The sequence below is a fragment of the Thermobia domestica genome, chromosome 6 (genome assembly GCF_964235325.1).
Source record: "Thermobia domestica chromosome 6, izTheDome1.hap1.1, whole genome shotgun sequence".
Lineage (NCBI taxonomy): Eukaryota > Metazoa > Arthropoda > Insecta > Zygentoma > Lepismatidae > Thermobia > Thermobia domestica.
This window is the reverse complement of record NC_137459.1, coordinates 286,549,296-286,577,008: the sequence shown is the minus strand read 5'-3', so window position 1 is coordinate 286,577,008 and position 27,713 is coordinate 286,549,296. Positions and strand designations below refer to the sequence as shown.

Below are 27,713 nucleotides of genomic sequence, written 5' to 3'. Positions count from 1 at the left end.
ATACTGTTTTTTTTAACAAATGAAAATAACGCATGTTTGTACATTTGGTTAGAACTTCACATCCAATCACTTTTCATCCAATCAACTATTTAATAATAGAGATAAATTATTTGCCTCAATTTATCTTTTTTCATTGTCCATACCTTCATTTTTACAAAAAAAAAAAATCTTTTACATATCTCGTTCCATGCCTGTTCACGAATGTCACGCTTTTTGTGTTCCTCACAAGAGGAATCCCATTAACATGGTGTTAATTTAACCTCCGTGATAATTGAAACTGAAACTGAAATTTGTTGAAAGAAAGTCGAAAAATTACAATAGTCACGTACTCTTAACAATGGTACATTAGAGGCATCACATGTACAGTTCCAATTAAGCAAAGGCATTAATATTGGAAGTTCCAATTAAACGAAGACATTATAGCTAAATTAAAAATAACATTATAGAAATATGAAAATAGTATTATAGAACAGTATAAAATATTATTCAGCAACTCACTATTAAAAATAAGAAAAGAAATCTGGATGAGTTTTCATTTTGCTTTTGCTACCATGCACGTTTCTTTTTAAATTTTAAAGAGAAGTGGCTGCTCCGCGCGCGGAGTTCCGCTTGACTGTGTAAGCACCCATTTGCTCAATTACCCTATCTGCCTCGCGGAGCACGGATAGGGCCACGCGGAGGCTGCTCCGCGCGCGGAGGCCTCCGCGTGACTATGTATGCACCCATAAGAATCAATAGAACAATCTTGCCACGCGGGACTCCGCGCGCGGAGCTCCGCGTGACTGTGTAAGCACACACGCGTAGTGCGGAGGGCGGAAGACGGAGCGCGGTGCTCCGCTTGACTGTGTAACGGGCCTTAATATCTTAGCTCGATTATTAATGTATTTACTCATACTTCCTCCCTCATACTTCTGGGCGCTATCGACATTTACGACCTTAAACCCGCCACGTATGAGGGATGATGTCATGTCTTCTAATGTAAATCTAACGTTTTAAGGAGGATAGTAAACGCACTCTGAGGTTGTCATTTTAAATTTTTCTTTCCCGTGTTACTCAGTGCGCCAAGAGACATCGTCTTGTGTATTTTGAGGGCTGTGCAGCTTTCGCTATTCTGACCATATTCGTTACCAAATCTATAATTTCATCATAGACAGGAAGTTACAACAACGAGTGAACGAGAAATTCTGTGTGAAACTGGTGTCCCAAGAGTAGATACCATTTCCTCACTTACCACGATATTGTAATTATTAAATAATAGACCTTTAGGTACTTCTGCTTTAAATTTTGAATCTCCAGAGAAATCTTTCCTTTGGTTTAACGTCCAACGATTATGGCCTTTAGGCTAAGGGAGATGATGATTAAGGCAAATGAATGATGATGAAAGAATTGGTGGAATGGTAATGTGGAAGGAAACGGGGTACCTCGAGAAAGATCACGGACACTGTTCGCTTAAGTCACAAACTTACTTGGCCGGGGTTCGAAACACAGAGCTCTCACATAATCTTCATAGAAAAAAGACGGTAAGAAACAGCGAGAAATTATTTTTAAAGTGATTTTAACGTCCCAAGCATAGATACCATTTCCATCTTGGGACCGCCATGCCTCAGCGGTAGAACGCTCACCTCTGGTGCATGAGGTCCTTGGTTCGATCCCAGCTCGCGCCAAGTGAGCTTTGTGGTGGACAAACACCGTGTGTGTGGGTTTCTCGGGGCTCTCCCGTTTCCTCACACTTTCTTCATTCCACCATTTCATGCATTTCTAATCATCACCGTCCCCTTTATACTAGCCGGCATAACCGTGGGACGTTAAACTACAAGATTTCATTTTTTCCATCTCCATCTTTTATCTCGGCTTCAAGTAAAAAAAAATCACGTGCTAAGCCTCAAAACCAGAACGTAGCTTAGATATTCAATATAACAACTGAGAATTCAATACAAAAGGGTGATCTATTGGTTCAAACTTTCGGTCACATCTAATCGATTGGTGTAATTTGATTTAAATGTAACCATAACATTTTAATTCTATTGGATAATTTATTAAAAAGGAAAAGGTGCTTATGTTTCCGTAGTAGCCCTAATGCCATAACAATCCAGGAACAATATTGCTAATGAAGATAATACGTAGATCCCACATACGAATCACATGATCTCCTACCGAGATTCGAAACCAAATCTCCAATATATTGCCACGACGGAGTTTCACATACTAGTTAAGCAACAATGGCATTTGCATCAATTTAACAGAACTCATGCTTTAAAAAAAAAACTTAGGATAACTTATTTGAAAACATCATTTACTAAATAATCCCTAGCAGAAATATAGACGTTCTAATCAATGTTGGATCAATAATTTGGCGGATATATATTTTAAATATATTTATTATGAAAGGAAAGCTAGGACCATGACCTTATCGAGGTACCCTATACAGAAATACATAAATACGCGATACAGAGATACTTGAATATTTTTAACGACTTCTCTTACAAATGAGCCAAAACTACATCCCGCAAACCACCAAATAACAGGTGTTTTTTCCTTTTCATTTACTTCTTTCTTTTCTACGCTTCCAGAACAGAATATCAATTAAAGTGTGACACATGTAATTAATTCCATGTGGATGGCTATTTATAACAAGTCTTTACTCATTAATTCAGCTGTGCCAGATGCGGGTGATTTCTGTGTGTGTGACAGTATCAACTTCTGTTGTTTAAGAGAACGCTTCAGATGTTAATATTTATAAATATTGCTTTTCCTACTATTCTGGTGCTGAGTGATGCTTAAATTTATTTAAGTAAAAGAGAACAATGTGCATTTAATAGTAAAATAGATAAATATAGGTGTATTTTGGCGTATTATTTATGTCTTATTTGTTTCACATCCATTTTCCTTATGCTTTGATTCGAAATGTAAGCACAATGGATTTAAAATAAAATAAACCAGAAAAATCAGTAAATCAGTTTGTTATTAAGAAAAATTTCTCTTACTTTTTTGGACCACATTTTCAGCAATTTATTGTGTGTATAAACGGATGACATTTCTTCCCTCGAAACTGATCTTTTATCCTTTTAACTAAGGAGCTTGGTTTATCAAAAGTTTTTTTTATATATATGTATCCTTCTGCGTGTGTTCATACATCCATCCGTTCGGGAGAGAAAAAATCTGAACAACTACTTTATGCATCAACACCAAATTTGATCAAGATGTAGTGTCCAAAACTTAAGAATGAAGTTCATTGATAGATTTAATATACAAAACAAGTGTTAAAAATTAACAGTTTCCGGTTTCTACGTTGATCACTATAGAGCAAAACCGATAATAGATAGCGAGAAGTGGTTTTCTGCAATCGACTAAGCGTTGCAAGAATATATTTAATCTCCATTCTTAACTTATATATTCAATCCCCAGCGTATGCATCGCTGTCCGTGCTAATCAAACACTCTTCTAAGGGCCATCTTACTCCTGTAATGTCGGGAGACCATCATGAGTCGCAGTGACTTCAGTGTAAGTTATTGTTTCTGTATAAAAGTGCCATTTTTGTTCTGCTAATCACGCGTTTCTTCCTGTTGTTTCTGTTTAATCCCGTATCATTACTTTCTATATATAGTTCAAGTTCCACCAATCTATGATGCTTGGGAGTGACACAAAGTTTTCACACCAGTGTGAAATAAATATTTGAAAATCTTCATAGCAGTATGTTTGACGTATTCGCGTAAGATCGTTTGTGTTCTTTCTTTTTTATGTTATAGGTAATGTACTCAAAGTGCCTTTCAGCTGTATACGATATTCAGGAACAGTGTTTCTTCCAGACATGTTTTTGTGGGGGCACTGCCCCCACGGAGCTCTGAGAGTGCCCCCGGAGGAGACCAAAATAATACGTCTATGATATAATAATAAATAAAATAATACAAGTACTATTAAATGTGCCCCACCGGAACATTTCTTGTGAAAGAAACACTGTTCAGGAATATTACCACCATTGCCTACAGACACTCTATAACTTGTAGTAGTAGAGACATATTAATTATTCTGTTCGAACTTTTTTTCTTCCATTCTAGAACTTCCACTACGAGTTGACTGAGTGTGATGATAAAAATAAGCGGTGGCGTGTAGCAGTGCCAAATCCTCCCGGAAGCTGTATCATAGATTCAGAACAGGGACGTCCAAAGAGAATAAACTCATGTAGTAAGTATTGTATTTGCAATGAAGTGTTGTTAATATTTTATATTTCACCATTATACGTAGTTAAAATACATGAGTTTACATGGAGATGCAGAAAGAGAAAGAAAACACAAGAAAGAATATCACATAAAATATTATCCAGTCCGCCTGAAGAGAATATCACATATCTTGCCTGGATTTTTGAAGGAGGTTTAGTTCTTCGAAATACATGTGAAAACGTTAATTTGCTTTCTCACACGCTATAATTGTCCTACAGTATACTGTAGTTAATGAAGTTACGCAACGTGCGTTTTGACATGGAGTATTATGGCCACGCTTGCATGAAGATACGTGTATATTCGCTTATGCGCTTTTGTCAGGCTTTCAATCTCACTTAAAAAAAAAAAAAAAAAAAAAAAAAAAAAAAAAAGGAAAGAAAGAAGAGAAACTCCTGCAAGCGTATCTCCACATAATAAATTAACTTTACTTCACTGTGTTTCTGCCCTGATTTTTCAAACCTTTCCTATCACTATGCTGACACACCTACTACCAAATAGTGGATATATGCGCATGAGGTCTTTAAAAAATTAGAGTAGGAAGGCAACAATCTATTATGTTACCATTTCTTTTTCTCATCTTTACTCCTTGCTAGCACCGTGTTTCAGTGGTGGAGCGCTTACCTCTGGTACGTGGTGTTCCTGTAAGTTTGTGGTATACAACATCGTGTCCGTGGGATATTTCGTGACACTGATGTTTTCTCCCATATTATCATTCCACCAATTCTTCCATCATCATTCGCTTGCCTTAATCATTGTTTTCCTTAGCCTAAAGGCATAAACGTAGGACGTTAAACTGAAAAGTTTCATTTCCAAACCGTTCTGGAGATATGGGAAACATTGGTAAAGTTTTCAACACTGTTTAAACTCATGTAATTCCGAGAACTTTTAATTATGTTTCTGAAATATTACTGTTTGGTGTTATAGAAACAAAGAAAAAAACAAGAAATATTTCTGAAAGTTTTCACAAATACAATATATTTTAAGGAATATAGCAATTTTTATCATGTTTTCATATCCCTCATATCAAATTGCAGTAAACAGCATGGGCCCACAGAGGGGGCCAAGAGAGGGCAATTGCCCCTCCCTGGATTTTCGAAAAAGGTTAACATTTATAGGCCCTTCTGGTGACAATGGTACACTTTTAAAATCAACATTCGCTAAATGATTTAGAGAGTAACAAAATTTAGTCAAATACCCCAATATTTTAATCCACTCCTCTCCCCCATGTGATGTTTCATATTTTTTCAGTAATAATTATATTCACCCTGATGCTGCATGCAATGCTAAGAATTTTGAATGATGGTATCCGTCAGTTGAGTTGAAAAGATAATTACGCTCTGTAATGTACCATTACAGTTGAAAGTAATGGCAATTTTTTTTTTACACACCCTGTACCTAGTAATTTTTTTTTCTTATTCAATTTCGGTTTAGCTACTCAATTTATTTACTCCCTTTACTTCGAATTAAATACAATGAATCGAAAGATTTCATTAATAACTATATTTCCCACTGTATAATATATTTATTTACATTTTGATTAAGTGTAAATCCCATTTTCTGATATATAAGTTGAAAAGTTTCCAGGTTTACCATTCTGACGTCATACCGAAACATAGTTCTGTCATTGGATATAAATTTTCTTAATTTCAGACCAATGTAGAATTTAGTCAGGTACCTAATTTTTCCCTCACCCCCTCTCAGTAGTCCATAGTCACTTTCAGATCCGGTTATATCTGGATTTACCAAATTTCCATTCGCTTTGTAATTTCCGCGGCTAAAGTTTTCGTTCTGATTGGAGGAATTCTCCTACCTCTGGCTTTTTCGGCGCAATGTTATTAGAATAATAGAAGACACCTTACGAGACGCAGCTTATATTTTCGCCTACCTATCTGCGTTAAAAGGACTAGGATTTTAATAGAATTCAGGTAAAAATATGATTTAATTTCATAATTGAACACTGAAGGCTGTGTAGGAGCCCCCAAAACAGTGAAAAAAGCTACATTTTCCGTAAAGAAACAATAAGTTAGTGAAGCATCCAGTTCTGTTTTTCTAGGAAGCCATGTTTGCTGCCCAGCTATAATAGCAGAAGTGAAAGAGTGACTTTATTTTTTCTGTTATTCCAAATTCAATTAGGGATTAGGGACATTACGACCTGATTAGTGCATGTTGGTCGTGTATACAGTAAATGTGATTTATCATTATTTATTTCGTAATTGCATGTATGTAGTAGGTTTGATAGTACTGTAAATAATCATAATGGCAGCTTAAGTTAGTTCAAAAGGGCTCCTATCCCCTTTTCTGAATTAAACCAGTTCTAGCGGGGGAATGGGTTAGTTATTGTTCGTTTTAGGGCCTTTTCCCCTTTCAGGGGAAGGGTCCCTACATAAACTTCGTTAAGGTGCCCCCCGGGCATCAACTTTTGGTAGTCATTATGTAAATAATTGGTCAGGTCAATTGGACCTAGTGGTTATCTTTCTCATTTTGCCCCCTCTAAATTAAATAGAGCCGACGGTATATATCAGAAGGGAGTATTTATTTTGTCAACATGCATGTAACTAAATGGTGCATGTTTGGTTTAGTTAGTTGTTTTATGTATAGTATTAGCAGTGGTGTATGTAGTTAGTAGTCTTGTGTGAGTGTGTGAAATTTCGGTTAGGACAGTGTATAAATATATGTTAATTTAGTCCCATTTTTCTAACATAAATAAACCAGAGTAAATATTAAATTTCTGATTAATAAGTACAAGTATAGATTTCAGTACACGGTAAATTATGCCTCCACTACAGCGCCACAGCGTCCGGTTTCGGTACTCAATAGTTTGTTGACAATACGACATCGCATAACTTAGTGATCTAAGTTGTTGGATTTTAGTCATTTATTCAAAAATTACTTTCATTGGACATGGTTTTCGGTTCGGATGAGTATACCTTCGTATAAAATAGCATGAGATCTTACTGTACTGAAAATTTCAGCTTGCTAGGTCCAGTAGTTAATGAATAATCCGCTGAAATAAAGAACACCTATTTTCTTAATAGAAGTAAAGCCCATATGCTGTTACTGTTTGTTTAAAAATGTAGTATTAAATTCTCTTTTCCCGTAGCTGTAGAAAATTCCATTGTTGCTTCAGTTTTATCAACAAATCAGAAATAGATTAATCGTTGACAATTTAACTTTCCGTAAATCCATGTATGATTTTTTTTTTTTTAAAAAACCTGCAAGGTAAATACAATTTGGGTGCTTCGAAATAAAGAGTACGTGGTTCGATGAATGTGATCGTGTGGTGGTTTGAGCGTGATAGATTGTGATAGTTATATATATATATATTTATTACTGCGTAATGTAAATATGTGTATGGCCTGCGTGTAAAATGTACGAAATAGGGTGTTTATAAAATATTACTTCGTGCGAAAATTAGTAGATAATGAATGAATGTAATGATATGTTAATAATATGATATATAATATGAATGAAATGATGACCCCTATATTTAAATGGATAGGCCTAGTGAATTTTATATAGTGAAAATATGAATATGTTTACGAAGAGGGAAAAAAAAAATCTCTCGCGTTTTGACTTCCACACCAGTGCATTCATCCAACCGAGTTTGCTACTTGGATAGTAAATTATAGTTGGGAATTGTGTGTTACTTTGCATTTATGTACCTCCTAACAACAGCCCCAGATCTTAAGCCTTTCAATAGATAGAGTAGCATCATGTGGGAATTACTTCTAAAGGTTGACAGAAATGATAATTAAGAAAACCAACTGCTATATCCTGTGATCATCGGAAAGTACAGGTTTCGGTCATTTGTACCTTTAGCATTCATTGCCTCTCCGAGATTTTTTTTTTCGTTGCTTACCTTATTTAGTTATTGTGCAGTGTTCATATAACTCAGTCCGGACTATCCGATTAAATCAACTGCTACTAAATTAATATTCATGTCATTAGCGTACCCGGATGTCGACCCCTAGTCCCCTTAAGTATTTTCGTTTCTTTTCTTAGTTTAATTAGATGAGGGAAATTAACGACATCCCAGACTGTGGCGTGTCTGCGCAGGGTAGCTATCGGTGATGTTTTGGTTATTGAAATCACCGATTCAAAATTCAGTTTATTTAATTTTTTTTTAATTTGGCAAATTCTCGTTAGGGATATCTTAGCTATTACTTTAATTTCATTACTATTCTGGAATCTTCTAGTTTCCAAGAGGTCGGATGATTTTTTTTTTGAAATTCTAAATCAACGCCTACCCTAAACTTCCGGACGATTTCCGGGAACCTGCTGGTTTGGGCCGGATACGGGGATCGGATTTCAATCTTACAACCAAATACTTGTGGGATTGGGATCTGATGGACACAGAACTTGCATCCTTGGCAGCAGGGCGTTCCTTGAGTCTACGTATTTGAGTAGACCACCCTTTTGGCATGTTAAGAATATTTTGGCTATGGATTTTGTTGAGAGCGAAATTCGATTTCTGTCTTTGTAGCGTTAGTTATTTCCCACTTAAGTCTTTGGCGCCACTATTTCTTCGTCTTCCTTCTTCTCTATCTCTCTCTGTCTTCATTACTTCGAGATTTTTTTTTTTAAATTTCAACCTCCCCCCCCCCCGGTTTCTGAAACTCATAAAACATACAATATTCATTTCACTTATTTCGATCGTATGTACTAACTGAGACATCGAGGGATGCAATTCGTGGAGGTATTGCAGCACATCTCAGGACCATTTTCGCGATATTCAATCCACCACTGGAGAAATTGATGGGAAGGTACACTATGCTTTCGGATTCCTAGAAACATTCGTTATTCATGGATCATACAAATTATATCCATTGACAACTGATTACTGGTTTTTATTTCTATTGATTGGTCATATAGTGTGTATGTATTATTAGTCTGGGCCCACTAGTTTCCAATAACATTGATTTTTTTTATATATACATCTATATATGTGCTTACATAGTTTTAAAAGTTACGTGCCTGCTCATTTTGTTGCATTTCCACCTCTTATGTTAACTATTTTTTATATATCTACGCGGATCTTTAGTAAATTGAAAATGATTATTGATTATCGGGTTTATACATATAAATTACAATGTTGCAACCTTATGAGAAAAAAAAGTGAATTTTTGATAGTCAGGGTTTTTGTTTTTGTCTTTGAGCCAATAAAATATAAATATTTATAAAATATGAATACTTGTCGAATATGAACGGTTATGTAGAATTTAAACGTCGACGAAATACTACGATGGATATTAAAGTGAAATTTATTGTATTGAATAATATGAATATATATATATATATGAGTATGTATGTAATGGGCTCGGTATTTACCCTAGTTTTGTTTAGGTTGCCATAGGTTTTTGACACCCGACCTTTACCAACTATTTGTGATATATAGCGTTACCGCGTATATTGTAATAAATTACATTTTGTTGAGTGGTTACTGATGTCTGTAACTATTAAAGTTGAATATAATGTTAAACACCGCATGTAAGTAAAACGAGTAGCAGGTCGTAAGATAAGTAAAATAACCCTAATCCTCATCCAAATTTATTCGCAAGATCAAAGTGAAATTAATAACCTACGAAACAGTGTGCCCCACCAACGAATCTTCTATCAGTAGACTCTGAAACAAATCCTTCTCCTACGATCAGAAATTTAACTATTCAGTGTCTAGAATCTTTTGACTACAAGATCTATACTATAAAGAAAATTACTGGTCTTAAATTTAATGAAGAGAAATTTAGTTGATAACTTAATGTGAATACCGGAATATGGAAATATGTTCTCAATGTCTGTGACTGGATTCAAAATTTTTTAACCTTGATAAACTTTGAAATTTTATATTGAGTGCGTCGAGTGACAAAATGAGAAATATAAATATATATGTGATATGAAGCGACTATTTGTCTATAGCTAAAACAAAAACAATTAAACACTCTCATGGACACAAACCACAGTGCAAAAGAGAGTTGGAAAAAGGAGCTATTATCGATGTGAGAACAAAGACTCATAAAATCGTCGAAATGTCTCCTCTTGGGACAGAGACCTAATAAAATGCTATTAAAGTATTTTTTTTTGAATGATTAACCAATTATATATATATTTTTTTTTAATTTATTTTTTTCTTTCTTTTCCGCAACGATATATATATATTCATTACATTGAATCCTAAATGTATTGATCTTTGAATTTTTTTTTATTTTTGTCTTTCATTTTTTTTTGTCAAATTCTCTTTTATGTAATGCAACTTTTAATATATATATAGGAAGATAAATGTGTTATTTGGTCTTGATAAAACTAGCGAATTTCTATGCATGTTAATGAAACATTCTTTCCATGTATTAAATTTTTTTCCCTGTTATGTCCAACTAATTTTTCTTTTATTGAAATGTAATAAATGTATATAGTAATGTAGTTAGGTTAGTTTAATTTAACTAAATACAACCCGAAGTATACATTGTCCTGTATGAATGTGTGTGTGAGTGAAATGTAGGTTTAGTATTAAGTGCATCCATTATTTTGACATATATGTGTGGTTTATTATAATTAATGGTAGTTATCAATTAAACTCATTGAATGTTAATACTAACTTAAGTTGGCTCTATGAAGGAAGTAAAAAGGACTGAAGTAGCCTGAACGAATGATCATCATGAGAGAACTGTGAAAGTCAAAATCTTCGACACATATGAGATACTCTGATTTTTTTTTTCTGTGGTCATTTCTAACATGCCATCAACTTCGTCGTTCATTTTTCAAATATTGAATATTAGTCTAAAACTTCTGGAAATATTGAATAAACGGTAAAATTAAACTTTCTCATCTATCTCCGGGCTAGATTGGGATAATTTGGTAGTTAGGGTCAAATGGATCTAGATCGGGGATGTATGGGTTAACGTGTGTCTACCTTTGATCACCCTAATACCAGACATTCACCCAATAGCTATTGGAAATGATCACAATTAGATAATTATTCACTTTCCTTTACCATATTCCTCAAAATATCCAGTAACAGTTTCCTCTTTATCACCTTCTTACTTTACCTTTTTCCTCTTCTATCTTCCTCTTCCTTTCTTCATCTTCTTCTTCTATTTTTAATAAAACTGAAAGGGGGGTCGTGACTGGGAATTCTATATGTAATAAACACGGTCATGTATTTATTTGATTTTATTTTCTTTAGAAGTCCGATAAAAGGTTTTCTCTTTTCGATCGAACCTAGTATGTTCGAAATTAAGAAATTAAGAAATGGAAATTATATTCCAATATAATTAGGCATAAGCTGATAGCTTCATGAACATCCCCACCAGGGGTGAAGGGTTCCCACTCACGACTTATTCTGTGCATCACATTTGTTGCCCTTTTTCCTCAATCAGTCTTAGATTGACGAACGGTGACAGGATTCGTTGTTATGGAAACGTTTGTTTCTATGGCAACGGCCCCCTTTTTTTCAGTTTTAGCTCTTTGTTGTTTCTTTTGCTGACGTGGTGCTGATAGCCATGAATATTTGTTTTGTTGGGTTTCATTCTAGCAATTGTGTGTGTGTGTCTTGCCCCCCTCGGAAAATATCCTGCGGGCCCCCATGGTAAACAGCGTTACAATCTTTATGTCTATAGAAAACCATCTACGTAATTGGATGTGATACTTATCTAAACACTCTTTTGAAATAAAGTTCTTTTAAGAAAGTCAAATTTTCAATTTCTTGTAGCTTTGTTTCTACTTGTTCGAAATACGCCATAGAATGGCTGTAGTATTCGACGTTTAGGTAGTTTAGATATGCCCGTCCCACTTGCGTCATTAGGCCCTATTGTTTTAGAAGACTCCAAAGTTCGGTTGTTTTCGATGTTTTTAATACTATACAGTCTTTCTTTTGCAACACTGCATAGCAGTCTGCTATTGTAAGTTTTAGTTTAATATGTGGATTTGAAATATGTAATAACCGAAAGTAAATTAGTACTACTTGTAAAAAATATAACTTTATGTTGGGTTGGCAACATTGCTTATCTGGTATCATTAGAGAGTACGTAAATATCTTCCTGCTGATGATATTTGCATCGTACAAAATTTCAGATTTTTAAATCACTTATGGAGGCATGTTTTATAGGGTAAAGGTTGGTAATATCATGATATAGGTAATACCGTGGTATGTTATATTAGCACCTGCCACGACATCAACGACCGTGAAGTTGAAAGGTTTACACGTTCCTTCTTGCCTACATTGTGTAGCCTTGCAGTGAATGTAACTACACAACGAAAGCTTGTGTGACACGATAAGCGTAGGCCAGAAGAGTAACATAGCAAATGCCTGTATATGTAGCGAGGTGAGCACTTGGATATTATGTAAAAATTGCAAATAAAAAACTCTGTCACAGATAACCATGCACAAAAATCTTCGTATTACAGTATATAATGTTGAAAAACAACTGTACACTATAGAAAATTGTAAAGACACATGACGTACTATGGAACATCCTAAAGAACAGTTTTAGTCGAATACTTAAGAGTCAAAATGATGATAACAGACACTCGTAAACTTGGTTGCCCGTTCGTCGGTGACAAGGCAGTAAAGAGTAAGCTTCTCATAAATGATTCGAGTGCAAAAACTGAGCTGTGGTGAGAGAAATATAGTTAGTTGTGTGAAGAGATACCTAAAAATTATAATGATGTAGGGGTGGGTAGAATGATTGCTCTGTGGCAACAAAATGCATTTGCCGTATACTGGAACAAGTTGTCCGCAATTTGTTTGTGATGAGTGTCACAAAGCCGATGTTGATTTTTCAATTAAGGTTACTGTTTGCAACATGGAACAAAAGAAAAAAATGAAATTTCCACATATAAAGTTGTTGGTAACACTATTCGTAGTATTTATGGTTTAGTCCTCTTTGTACATGATTTAGGGGAAAGTTGCTTATCCCAGAGACAGGATGTAGGGGACACAACACCTACGGCCGAATTTTCTAGGCAATTCTTTCTTCCTTCCCATGAAGTCATTTTTCCAAGAATGATTTGAGTACCATGAAATGGTTGCATTACGGCAACGAAACAAGTCAGTGAAATGGTCATTTATAGTTTTCGTGTGCAAAAGTAATTTTTGGTTTCTATATTTGGGATTTTCTTTCTTGCTGTATATAAATGAAGGTGGCTAGCGAATAATGCATATTTGAGTCGTCTATCTATTGTTTCTACACTTAGGTAGTTTTAATTTATCACACACTTCTTTTCTAGAAAAGAATTTTTTTGGTTTGTGCGATGATCGTACCAAAGAACAATACTTTGGATATAATGAGCATTATTTGTTGTAATGTTCTTGTTTGAAATAAAGATGCCTAATTTCATATTCATTCCCTGTTTCTTCAACAAATAACACTGGTCGGCATGAAAATCCTCCCACGAGGCTGAAAGGGTGTACCGGATAGATTTCGAGAAACTGATTACGAATATCTCATCGAGAAAGTTCCAGCACGTAAGTTTTTTTTTTTTTTTTGGCGGGGTGCTGTTTCCATAATTGACAGAAAAATTCTATTTTTCGTATTTAATATGTTTTCCGTGTTTGGAGTGCATAATTCTGAATTTTTTTTATCTTAATCCAAGAACTGTTACTAGGCTATATCCCAGGAACATTTTTTTTCTCTAGCTCACGACCCTCCGGAAACGTACCTCCTCCCTTTGGGTTGCAAAGATTTATTGTTGTTCCACACTGCATACACTAAAACCTAGGCGTTATTGACGGAGAAAGGTTTCGTAATCAACTTGCGATCATTCGTTGGCTCCCTTTTGTCTAGACGACAGACAAATTGTTGAAAAAGGAACCAAGACATACACCACGTTGTCGCGTGAAATAAATATTTGAGTTTCGAGTTGATCTTCGTGTTAGAAGGTGGTGTTACGCTGTGTCTGTGTACACCGTAGATGAAAAATATTTCTGCGTGAAATATTTACGTTTGTGTTAAACGAACATGCCGAGAACTTGCAACAATTCGACAGATTCATTCTGCTACATATGCGGGGAAGTGATTTTCAAGGGACAAAGTAGGCCATTGTCAGCGTTCTTGAAGACAGCCTACCATCTGTACTTCGGGTGTAAAATCGGCGACTAGGATCGCGTTTGGGCTCCGATACAAAGTTGTAACTCCTGTGCGCGTATTCTCACAGGATGGTTGAAAGGTACACATAAATCGATGCCGTTCGCCGTATCTATGGTTTGGCGCGAGCCCGGTGATCATGATTCAGACTGTTACTTCTGCCTGACTAATATAAACGGGTTCTCAAAAAACATGAAGCATAAAATACAGTATCCTAACTTGGATTCTGCGAGGAGACCTGTGAAACATGATGTTTGGCTGCCTGTACCCGTACCACCAGACTCATTCACCCTGTGCAGTGTTATATCCGATGAAGAACCTGGTGCGTGTGAGGATGTTGCATAATCTTCGAGTACACAGTTTGATCCCAATTACGCTCCAGTGCCTGACACTAATGAACCACATGTGATAAGTCAGGAAGAGCTGAATGATCTGATCAGAGACAAACCTTCCCAAGTCTAAGGCCCTGTTGCTTGCATCACGACTTCAACAATGGAATCTACTAAACCAAGATGTGAACATATTGATGTATAGGAAAAGAGAGGTGAGCCTAGTTCCTAATTTTACAAAGGATGGTGATTTGGAGTATTGCAGTAACATTCCATCGCTTATGGGATAACTGAAGTTGAATTACAACACTGAAAATTGGGGGCTATTCGTAGATTCCTCTAGGATAAGTCTCAAGCCAGTGTTACTACACAATGGCAATGAAAAGCCAGCCATCCCTATTGCTCATGCTGTACATATAAAAGAAACATACGAGAACATGCGAAACCTATTGCAGAAAATAAAGTACGAACAGTTCCAGTGGTCTGTATGCGCTGACCTTAACGACGACGATTTTGAGTTTTCGTCCCGTTCAGCAGCGAGGCTATATGAGACGTGGACCTACTGATTAACGTGGAATCCGAACCACATGAGCTCCCGCCGGGAATCGAACCCGGGTCTCCCACGCCAAAGGCGCGCTGACCTTAAGGTTATTGCCATCCTCACCGGTTTACAAGGAGGTTACACAAAGCACTGCTGCTTCTTATGTCATTGGGATAGTCGAGCCAAAGATCAGTACACCATCACAAAATGGCCGCCAAGGAAGAAACTGGTCCCAGGGGAGATGAACGTGGCTAGTGAACGTCTTCTGGATCCGGAGAAAATATTCTTACCACCCCTTCATATCAAATTAGGGCTCATGAAGGTCTTCGTCAAATCCCTGAACCGGGATGGTGAAGCATTTAATCATCTCAGAAAACTATGCCCAGGACTCAGCGAGGCCAAGGTGAAAGAAGGTTGTTTTTACGGGACCTCAAAGCAGAGACGTTTTTAAGGATACTACATTTTCTTCTAAGCTTAATGAAGTGGAAAGTGAGGCTTGGGAGGCCTTTCGAGAAGTGTACAGTAACTTTCTAGGGAATCATACGTCACCTGATTACAAATACATCATGGGCAGGTTAATTACTTCATTTCGTAACATAGGATGTAATATGTCCCTAAAGTTACACTTCCTGCATTGCCATCTGGACTTCTTCCCTGAAGTGTACAGCTTGGGGGAGGTCTCTGACGAACACTGGGAAAGGTTTCACCAGCAAATACTACCATGGAGAGGCGCTACAGTGGTAAATGGAGTGTGAATATGTTAGCAGACTTCTGTTGGAATGTGACACGCGAGACACCCTGTAATAATTACAAGAGGAGTAGGAAAACCAATTGGCACGTAAGTGTTAAACTTTAACTTTTTATTCAATTTTATCTGCATAATTTATATTATTTAAATTATAACGTGCAAATCATTATGGGTGGAGAATTACATCTTTGGGTGGGTATTGAAACATCTCCCCCCTCCTCCCTGAAAACTGGTACGTCCTGGAGAAAAACGGGTTACGGATTCGAACTCAGGAGCTCGAAACCTAAGGAGTGCGATTTAAGTTAAGGGAACTTTGAATTTTTGTAATAACTTTTTTATTTCTTGAGAAATCACTACACATTTTAATATAGTAAACAAATGATAACCGAAAAAGGAAGTAGTTTACTATTTGACGCTGTAGACACTCTTGCGGCCGATTTCTCGAAGCTTGAACCGGAACTTCCTGAAAAGAGCTTGTCCACTACTTTCTGACACTTCTTTTGATGTTTCCGACAACTTCTTTTGTATATCTTTCAGATCCTTGACGAAATTATGCTTTTTAGCCATTTTGCGTTTAACTAAAGCCCCAAAAGGTTTAATGGGTCTAGTCTGAGGAACTTTTGACGCGTTCTCGTTTGTACCGACAAACTCGATACCAACGTCAGTAAGCGTGTGGCGTACTTTTTTCACATAATGTGAGGATGCCATATCCTGCCAAAACACAATGTCATGTCCAGTTAATTCTTTTTGTATCTGTGGAATCAAAATTTTTTCAATGCACTCTAAATAGCGGTCACCATTGATTATCCAACTTCGAACAACAGCAGACGAAACTTTGCCGTTTGCCGCATCGCTTGCCAGTTGAAAAACTCTTTCGCATATCTGTCTTTATTTGTTACGAACTTGCTAGGACTAACTTGACGTTTATCAATGCACGATACATACTTGAAAACAGGAGCGAACACTAAGTTTTGACAGTAAGCTTCATCATCCATGATCACAATCTTGTTCGCGAACTGCTTGTTGGAGAGTTTGCGGTAGTTGATCTTAGCTCGTTTCTTCTGTTCGTCTGTATAAAATGGTGCACTTTTACATTTTTCAACTTTTAATACGTGTTCTTTCTTGATCTTGCTTACACTGAATTCAGAAATCTTATATTTTCGTCCTAAAAACTGTTTGACAAGATTCTTCAAGAGTTCTCGTCTAATCGCACTTTTCACTTTTTGTGTACATTTTGAAATTGGGCTACCAGATTTCTTCTTTCTTGGTGCTTCGCAGGCTACACATAATTTTTCAACATTGTATGCGCTGCACTATAAGGATATTCATTCTTAAAATAGTTTAAATCTGCCGTAAAGTCACGCAAGTACAGGTTCTAAATTGGATAAACTGCTTGCAGACAGCCTTGGCCTGCTTGGCTGTCATTTGCTTCCCGTTTATGTTTACGTCCTCATAAAGCAGGGAGCTGGCTGAAGAATTCAGAGTTGATTCCAGGTGCCCCACCCCGTCACCAAGAAACGGCCACTCGACGGTCCTAGGCAGAGTTGCCAGTGCGTTGTCAAAAAATTCACCTAATACTCACTTAATTCAAAGAGTTTATGCAAATTATGCAATCCCTATCGAAAGATTTAAAAAAAAAATCATTTACAAATTTGCATAAGCAGTTACCGTATTTGGGTAAATTTTGCATATTACTCACTTTTTATATTTTATAACCACCGGCGTGGTGGAGCGGTCTAGCAGTTTAGTCTTCGATTGCAAGATAAAAGGGTCAATTCCGCTGGGGACAGCTGAATGGAATGGTTCAAATCACACCTTATGCACAAGAAATACATTTTTTTGTTTGATGACTGACAATTTTGATGCGCTTGGAACAATTTTCTTCTACAAATAGAAGTCTTGTATAACGCACCTGTCAAATTCATCACAATGAAACCTATACTGTTCCGCTTTAGGTCGTTTTTTACCTGGAGTGGTGAGTGATGTTTCACCAGCGTCCAGTCCCTCTTTCCGTATATTTGTCATACTTCGCACAGAGATCCCTATGTACATGGAAATACGCAAATTAGATAACAAATGTTTTAGTTTTTTCTCCCTCGCTTCTTCGTCGCACTGCACTATGACCTTCCTTATTACTTCTCTAGCTTTGCTGTGTATAGTTTGACCTCTCTTATGCTGTGAAGCCATTGTCAAATGAATAATAAGCAACAGAACCGCGACCACAACAACACTCAACAAATAATCAACTAACTCTTTAGAATGACATTCATGTGACATTTTGTTACGACTGGCAACGCTGACATATAGGAGGAGAGTAAGGGAGTGTCGCAAGAGTCAGGCAGAAAAAATGTTGAAAATTTTCCCCCTCTACCTCAGCCCCCGCTGGTAAACAAGCTAGCTCGCTATAATACCGTACACTCGTGAGATACTATGACGAGCAAGGAGTAAAACTTTCATTGAGATTGAACGAGTTATCTTTGTTTCATGCATACTTTTTTGACAGTAACTTTAACTTAAATCGCACTCCTTATAGGAATCACCTATTTTCGTTTGTGGGAGCGAAAGAAGTTTCATTTTGCCGACCAGTGTAATTTTATAAAACTGTAATATATTTGCTTTTAAAACAAAATTGTATGCCTTGTTACCAAATATATTTTGTGCAGTAAAATACTACTGGTAATGAGAAACAGGAACAAGCCTTTTCTTTCTTTGATATATTTTATCGTTTGTTTTGGAATAAATTAGTCGTTGAAAACAACCGATTACATAGGTCTGCATCCAAAAAGCTGTTTGCATAAGTTTAGCTGATTTTTATGCTTCTGGGTGCACCGAAGTCGAAAATGACCCCCGTTTCTTCCTGGGACGTCAAGTTTTTGCACAATCGAAATGTAACGTAGTCAAACAGGTAGCTGGAAATCGCTAAATTGCAAATGCATCACACGAAAATAAAAATAAACATGGAAGATTAAATGTATTTGTGCTCCCCAAAACATGAAAATACATGTATATTGATCTGGATGGGGATCACTGACACATATCGTAATGTACCATGAATAATTAAAAAAAAAGAAAAAACAATAAATCTGTTCATAAAGCGAATTTAGTAAAATTACATCTTTGATTTGTAAAACGTTGGTGAGTAGTTCTGGTTACACTGATTGTTGCTAAAATACTACGAGTGCGCGGGTTTTTGTTGGCCCTGATATTTGAAAACTCATATCCGACAAAGACTTCATCAGTTCTATGACTCCAACTCAAAAAGAGGCTTGGGTTGCCTTTACTATGGTAATCGAAACGTTTTTGGGAAACCAAAAGGACCCACAGTACAAGGAAATGGTGGAAAAATGTTACACGCATTCCGAAAGCTCGGTTGCTCCATGAGCTTAAAAGTCCATTTTCTCAACTCCCACCTTGACTACTTTCCTGACAATGTAGAAGCGGTGAGTGAACAGCGGGGGAGCGTTTCCATCAAGATATCAAAGAAATAGAACAACGGTATCAGGAGAACTTGAGTGTTACGATGATGGTAGACTACTACTGGATGCTGTTTAGGGATTTTCCGGCAGCCACCTGCAAAAGGACAAGCTCCAAACGAAGTTTGACCTTTAAAAAAAGACAATTTCACGAGCAATGTAATTGAGGGTGTTTTTTTTTTTTTTTTTTTTTGTCTTCAAGTGTGTGCGTGTTTCTGTACATTACTTTGTGTTACACTGTTAATGGTGTTTCTGTAAATCGCATATTTGTGTTCATATTTTTGTTCAACAATGACCATCCATTTGTTGGAAACCCAGACGTCCCAGGACAAAACAGTTGTCATTCCTGGATTCAGCTCACCCCAACACATACGAATCAGTTAACCAAACCCAAACAGCTTAGCATTGTTTTATTTTTGCAGACCTGTGTTATCATTAGATTTGATATTGTTCCTGGATAAAGCAATCACTGTTTCTTGATGTACCAAGAAACAAAATGGCCTCCGCGGCAAACATTATTCTGGCCGGCAAACATTATTGCCACTTCTGTAAAGCAAAATATAAAAAGTACCCCTGAGGTAAAGAACTCTCCCTACATGCGATACCTTCAGACATGTTTGTGCATTTATCCGCACAGACATAATTATTTGTGCGGAAGTGATGTTCTTCTTTTATACACTTTTTGTTGATCACGAAATTAAAAGATAGTTATCACGATATTACCACATATATCACGATGTTACCATACCCAGAAGTATGTCTACGAATAATGTCTACAAATTCGTCATTGTTTAAACATATAACTGTATCTCTCACAAAATACCAGTTTAAATTGTAGTTTTACTCATGTATTAATTTCACTTTGTAATACTTATTCTTCCTAGCTGAACTAACTCTTCTTGTGAAAATTACCATATAATACCAACGTTTGCCCCACATTTGTTTGTATTATGATAAGTAGTCCTAGTTATGTGGAAATAACTTCATTTACATTATATGTTGTTGTTTTTCCAGATCTAAATTGCAGTCCTGGTTATTATTACGCATTAGAGGAATTGCAATGTAACAGGTGTCCAGCTGGAAAATATTCTTTAGGTGACACTATTTTGTTTGACAACTGGGATGAGCTGCCACCAAATTTTCATATTCAAAGTGAACCATTTACATTTCAGGGAAGGCTTTACAGCGAAGTAAATTGCAGCAGGTGGGTTTCCTAAATAGTATTCAAATTATGCTATTTTGTATTAAACACAAGTGTGTTTCGTTTCAGAAATGTGAAACTACGATATTATTCCAAACTATATGAAACAAATGTTGATACTAAGAAGTGCTCTAGTGCTTCCAATATCAATAGAGAAATAAGGGCGGTGATGTATCTATTTGCAATATATATAAAAACTGTTTCTCGCTAACTTACCGTTGCTGATGTATGGAGATCGAAGTTGAACCCGGAAGTGATATATGTTTCTACCACTACCGTTTTTAAGAGAGCTACAAGAGTGAAGGTACAATATATTCTTGGAACGCTGAATGATATATTTTTCGCTGTTTATTATTATTTTGGGTCTATGGAGATGTTACATTGAAACCAGGAGTTGTAGTAGATTTTTATCACTCCCGACTTTAATAGAGGAATAAGAACGAAGACGCAACCTGTACTTTGATACTTGAAACCCATGCAATATATATCATGGTTCGGATTTCACGTTAATCAGTAGGTCCACGTCTCACATAGTCTCGGTGCTGAACGGCACGTTAAACTCAAACTCAACTATATATATATATATATATATATATATATATATATATATATATATATATCGGGTGTTTCAAAACAGCACAGACAACGTTTGGGAGGTGATTCCTGACACCAAGATAAGACGAAAAGTACAGACCGATCTGGGTGCACAAATGCCTCCTTTCGGAGTTATAGGCTGCCGAAAACATGAAAAAATGTAATTTAATGGTCCATAGCTCCAATACAATGGAGCCCACGATAGTCGGATCAAGACTTCACTTAGAAGCTATCCAAATACCCAAGTGCATGGGTATTGGCAAGTGCTATGCATAGCAATACCCAAGTGCTATGCATGTGCCCTATCCAAATACCCAAGTTTCAGAATCCTTCGACACTTCCGCAACAATTTCCATAGAGGTAGTTGGTGAGTACTTCAATTTATATGCTCGTAACGAAACAAGAGCCTCTATAAAAATTGTTGCGTGAGTACCTTAGGATTCTGAAACATGTGTTTTAGGATAGGACCCGACTATGGTAGGTCCCATAGTTTTGGAGCTATAGAGCATTAAACTTCATTTCTATATGTTTTCGGCAGTCAATAACTCCGAAAGGAAGCATTTGTGCACCCAGGTTGTGTCATATACCATGTAACCAAAAATCACCGGACATCCCTTCACGTCAAGTAAACAATCCCAGAATGATGTCGGTACATATCACCGACTCTATATAAGTGAAGCCAGAAATGCTGGAGCATCAAACTCATGTTGTCTATCACGGTGAGTCAACGGAACGAGTTGAATGCATTCAAATGAGGCATGATTGTAGGTGCCCATAGATTTGAACATACGGTCAGAGAGATTTCTCAGCTGCTAAACGCACGCAAGTTCACAATTAGCGATGTCATAGTCAAGTGTAAAGTACTGAACCGAAGTTTCGCTCTGATAGGCCCAAGAAACTAAGTGATCGAAACCGGAGAACCCTGAAGTGTGTTGTGAGAAACAACCGTCAGACATCTTTGGCAGAAGTTCCAGAGGAATTCCGTCTTAGCTTAGGTACACAGTGACAGGACTGTCCGCCGTCAGGTGATAGCAATTGATTTTCATGGTCGTCTTAAACCAGGAAGTCAGTAATCACACGCACCAATGCGCGGAGGCGTTTTCAATGGCAAAGAGCACCGTAATTGGACTTTGGAGCAGTGAAAGAATGCAATATGGAGTGATGAATCACAATACATGCTCTGGCACTATGATGGACCTGGCGAACGGTATATACTGGAGCGTATTGTGTCAACCATGACATTTGGTGGTGACAGTGTCATGGTTTTGGGCTATTTCTCTTGGTTTGTGTTGGGCTCGTTAGTTTTAATCGAATGGTCGATGGCTTCTGGTATGTACGACATTTTAGACAATAACATGCTGCTGACGCTATTGAAACAGTTTGGGACAGGCCCCTTTCTTTATCAACACAATAATGCTTCTTTATACACAATAGTGCTTTCTGTATCATACAGCACGCGCCATTGAATCGCGATTTTAAGATTATCAGGTGGGAGTGTTTGCGTGGCCGGAGCAAAGCCCCGGCCTGAATCGTATAGAAGATGAATTGGAGCGTCGGTTGCGTGCCAAACCCCCTCGACCAACAGCTGAATGTGTACTGTTCACCGTGCTACAGGAGGAATGGAGCACAATTCCGCCAACAGGGTATCAGAACTTAGTGGCTAGCCTACACCGAAGGGTAAACGTTGTAATTCAAGCAAAAGGAGGCCCAACATCTTATTTGTTATAAGTGTGGTGCCTTTCGAACCAACAGTACCGAGTATCCGGCAACTTTCGGCAACATAGTATATAAATATATATACAGAGTGTAACAAAAAGGTACGACATAATTTCATGGATGGATTCCTTATGGGTAGACAAGTAAAAAAAGTTCATATGACCATATGTCGGGAAATGCATCGTTACAGAGTTACGACCATTGAGCCGCCTGACGGTGTGAAATAGTCACATTCTGGTCACCCCTTAATGTGACTCAATTTAAACCTCAATAACTCAGCCTCAATAACTCGAACATTGCAAGTTCCGCAACAGCAGGCAATCTACAATGATGCCGCCACGCAGTGTTTATAACTGTTAGTTTCTAGTATACTGTGTGCAGATTCGTAAACTGCGTAATATTTTATTGCCAAGACCAGACCTATTTTGTATTTTGTATATTATGGAAAATGACAAAAGACACTACAAACCTATTTCAAATATAAAATACAAAATAGTTTTTGAAACGGTATTTAAAATATAAAATACAAAATGATATTTTGTCTTTTAAATAGGTATTTGGAATACATTCATTTGAAATAAGTCCCAGCAGGCCGGCAACCAGTCACAGAGGTTTGGGGGCCATGAATATGTTAGGGGGACAAGTCATTAAAAATTCTCTTACAAATAGCTAAATTGTGTTTTTTGTATTAATAACAGCGTTTTGTGTTAAGGTCTGGAGGGGCCACGAAAAGTTTAGGGGGCAGGCCCCCTAGCCCCTCTCTGGCTGCGGGCCTGGGTCCCAGTACTGCTGTCAAGGGCCTTAACCTGCTAATATTCATTCTATACTACAAATTTTCTGATCTGCCTAAAATGTCTGTTTAATTGTTTTAGCTTACTGCTGTAGTTTTACCAATAAGCTCTTCACAGCGCTGAAAGTAGTTTTATTGTTATTATTATTATTATTATTATTATTATTATTATTATTATTATTATTATTATTAAATATTAAGATAAATTGATACACTTTATCTGCTTCATTATAGGTTGTATTTAATTTATTATTTCATTTATTCTATAGATATGGCTGGCATACGAAAGGAGAATTTCTTTTTTCGCTTGGTGCACCATGTGTTGCAACATTAACGTATACTGTTCGCCTGAAGACTCCCGGAAATTTATCTTATTTATACCAACACTCGAACAAGGATATAATTTTTCATTTTGAGGTTAGATTTCTCTTCGTCTGTATAATATTTGAACATTAAAATGAATATTGCTTTAAAAAATAGTGTAGTTACTCTAAAACAAATTATTTTGTACACATGTGAGAAATTTCTTCTGAATAGTATAAGAGTAAAATATATTTTTACGGAAATAAATGGAACAGATAATGTTTTACGGAGAACTACGTGAAAAGTAAGTGGACTTGTATTAATTGTTTTTACGTAAAAGAATTTGAAAATGAGTATTACAAGACTTGTTTTAATTAGTAATTGTGTTACACTAAATAATAGCGTTAATCTGGAAGAACATTAGATAAAATTATGGCCTGAAAAAGAAAAGTTTTTCCCCTTAATTTAGAATAATTAATGTATTATGTCAGTTACTAGGCTATAATCTGATTGTAATGCAAAATTAACCCTGGAAGGATAAAACAGGGTCGTCGCTGACCTTATAAGTTTATTTTATTTTATTATTCTGGGAATTGTGATTTACTGGCATGGAGTGCAAATGTACTGTACCTTCACTTTGAGAATGTTTTATCGGTTTAGTTTTGCTGTTAGCTATTTTGCACCAGTTTGTACCAGTGAGTAAGGCCACATATGATGCACTTTTTTTTTCTTTTTTTGTTATAATCTTTCATAAGAACTTTGACCGAATTGTTCAATATACATCCAAAATGCTGTTAAGCTTTCACGCTCCCTGTTTCTATACATAAATGTTGCGAAAATATTATTAAAATAATTGAAGCAATATTGTATGTTCTGCCTTTAACATACTACTTAAATTGAATATATTTGTCGTAGGGAACACTTTCTGTAAGATGGTTCCAAATTTCCACTTTTTTGTGTAAAGTTATATTTTCTCAGTTTCCGATCACCTAAGATGAATTAACAAAAATCTGTATCTTTTTAAAGTACTTTTTGATTTGATTTTGAGTTTAGCGTCCCTTTCTGCAGTGAGGCCATATGAGATGTGGACGTAGAGCTTAACGTGGGATCCGAACCACATGAGCTTCCGCCGGGAATGGAACCCGGGTGTCCCAAGCCGAAAACACATATGATAACCGCTTAGTCACAAGGGAGCTCTTTTTATGTAAAAGGATATACAAAAGAGTACATGAGAGTGAAACACTTATCTTTGTTTAATGAAATTTTAAAACAGTGGTTTAATACAGGTGTCATTTTAAAAGATCACATACCGTTCTAATGTTAGTCTTACCTGCTATGAAATAGGTTCAAAATGGACAGTGCCAATCAATAGATGCCAAAGGGTCTAAATGGGCTCCAATTACAAAAGAAGGGGAATGGAGGAATCACACAGTTCCTCTACAAGCTGGACTCAATGTGTTACAATGGAAAACATTCGGTATAGAATCAAATCAAGGCAAACCAGTATTAATAAAGTCAATTGAAATTAGTGGTACGTTAACCTTTCATATCTTAGCGTTGATTTATACTTAATGTAATTTCAATGATACTTTTCTATGGTTATAATAATATATGGTTACTAACTGTACTTCTGCTCATCGTGGAATGTAAAATGATTTAGAAGGTGAAACCAAGTATGAAGTTGGGATGAAAGTTGAAACTAAGCATGAAGTCGCAGGTTCATCATGTGGAAAGTAGATTAAAACTAACGAAGTGGATTATGTGTAAAGAGATCAATGATAAATGCAAATCCACAAACTGATGAATGTTGATTCCATAGCAGATACACAACATGATTATACACATTAATGTTACTAAGTGGTGACCTTTTGATGTAGTTTCTTTCGTCAATTGCTTATGAATGAACGGAAAACTAAAGAGCTCTTCTCACTAGTCTACTGGATAGCATGCGCGTCTTTGGTTCACGTTATTGCGTGTTTTTACTACCAGTGGGAGAGCATTCAATGCATTGCAGTGGCTTGGATTCACCTTAAACCTGTATAATTCCACGTCTCAAACAGCCTCAGTGCTGAAAAGGGAGGCTAAACTTTAACAAAACAAAAATAAAGACAAAGTAAATCAGATTATGTGTAATTTACTCGTATAAGGAGTGTGCTGAATTTGGACCGTTCACATTCAGTTAATGGTAAACAAAATATTTTGTAATTGGTACTATGTTTGAAGAGGTTTATCCAACAGTATTTAAAAAAAAGAAAACCCAGCCATCCACCTGTCTCCGAAAGTTTTCTACTCTCGATCGTACCTACAATATTTTAATATGTTGAATTGCTATAAATAGCTGATGGATTTGAAGAATATACGTGTTCGTTAGATCCAATTCAAATTACAGAGGAGAGTGTAAGAGTCATAGATTTGGTCAATCTTTTTTAATGTAACTAGACAACTATGCCCGGTGGGAGAACACAAAATTTTAATATCATAATCATTCATTTTCATTGATCATCAGCCATCTCCTTTAGCCTAAAGGGCATAACCATGGGATGTTAAACTAATTATACACATAGATTGAGGCACGGCATATGGAATTCAATATTTATTGCATACATTTTACAATAGTCTGAAGAGGTAACTATATGCAAAAATGTTAATATTTTTTTTTTCAAAAAATCTACTTTTTGAGCTAATCGTATTTAATTGAAAAAATGAGTTAAGACTATAAAAAGGAGAGAAGTCATTTTGATTTTAATTATGGAAAATATATCTTTTTAAAAATATTACATTGGTGAAATAAAAAAAATATATTTAAATAAAACATATTTTGCCGACAAGTTTTATAGTAATTGCTAATAAAACAGTATTATGTTGTTTATTGACTATTTTAGGTGTCTCAGAGGCATCACGGTGCACTCCATGTCGGGGTGGTACTTACAGCCATGAAGGAGCACGTAGTTGTATAGAATGCCCCGAGAATCATTATTCAGGGGAAGGATCAAGTACATGCATTCCCTGTAATAATGAAACAGAATATTCGCCTCGTGGCTCATCACAATGCTTCCCAAGGAAACGCTGCACAGAGCAAGATTTCTATCAAATTCGAACTCCGTGTGATGAGAATCATGAGGTGGGTATTCTTTTATGTAACAAATTTAGGTCCTAAAGATATGTGACAACTTTCTTCAACAAATAAAATCAAACCTTTTCTTTTTACATACATGGTAAAACGAAATTATTTTCAACTTAAATTATCAGAGTTCAAGATATACTAACTCTCTAGGTGATACTGAGCATCAATCATGTTGACGTGTTATGGATAACAAACAAACATATATTTATGCTAGGTGTTGTGCATACCTTCATCTTTGTATTGTTATAGAATTCCGTTCAAAACTTGTGAATACATTTATCTACCAGTTGACATAATGCAACAATGTATGTTGGCATCATGAGTAGAATTGTTATTGTATATCAACAGGGAAACCTGATATTGTATTCGATTCCTATTGGAAGGACATCCAGTTCGGATTCCACATTTAGCTGAAGATCCATGTCTTACATAATCTTAACATTAAAAGGCACGTCAAATTCCAAACAAATTATATATATATATATATATATATATATATATATATATATATATATATATATATATATCGTCGCTTCTATGGCAGATGGGCGTAAATTGCAATTTTAATTTTTTACAGGAAAGAGGAAAAAAGATTTTGCTT

The 27,713-nt window shown here is 36.2% G+C and overlaps 1 protein-coding gene across 2 annotated transcripts in view; it reads left to right on the top strand.

Moving 5' to 3' along the window:
- LOC145688518 (endosome/lysosome-associated apoptosis and autophagy regulator family member 2-like) overlaps positions 1-27,713 on the top strand; it is a 120,892-nt gene that overhangs the window by 39,211 nt on the left and 53,968 nt on the right. For both annotated transcript variants that reach the window (XM_081762868.1, XM_081762867.1), the window contains exons 2-6: positions 4,056-4,182; positions 20,399-20,588; positions 23,955-24,102; positions 25,333-25,519; positions 26,871-27,109. In XM_081762868.1, the coding sequence (XP_081618994.1) occupies positions 4,056-4,182; positions 20,399-20,588; positions 23,955-24,102; positions 25,333-25,519; positions 26,871-27,109 (891 nt within the window). The remainder of the gene's footprint in view (positions 1-4,055; positions 4,183-20,398; positions 20,589-23,954; positions 24,103-25,332; positions 25,520-26,870; positions 27,110-27,713) is intronic.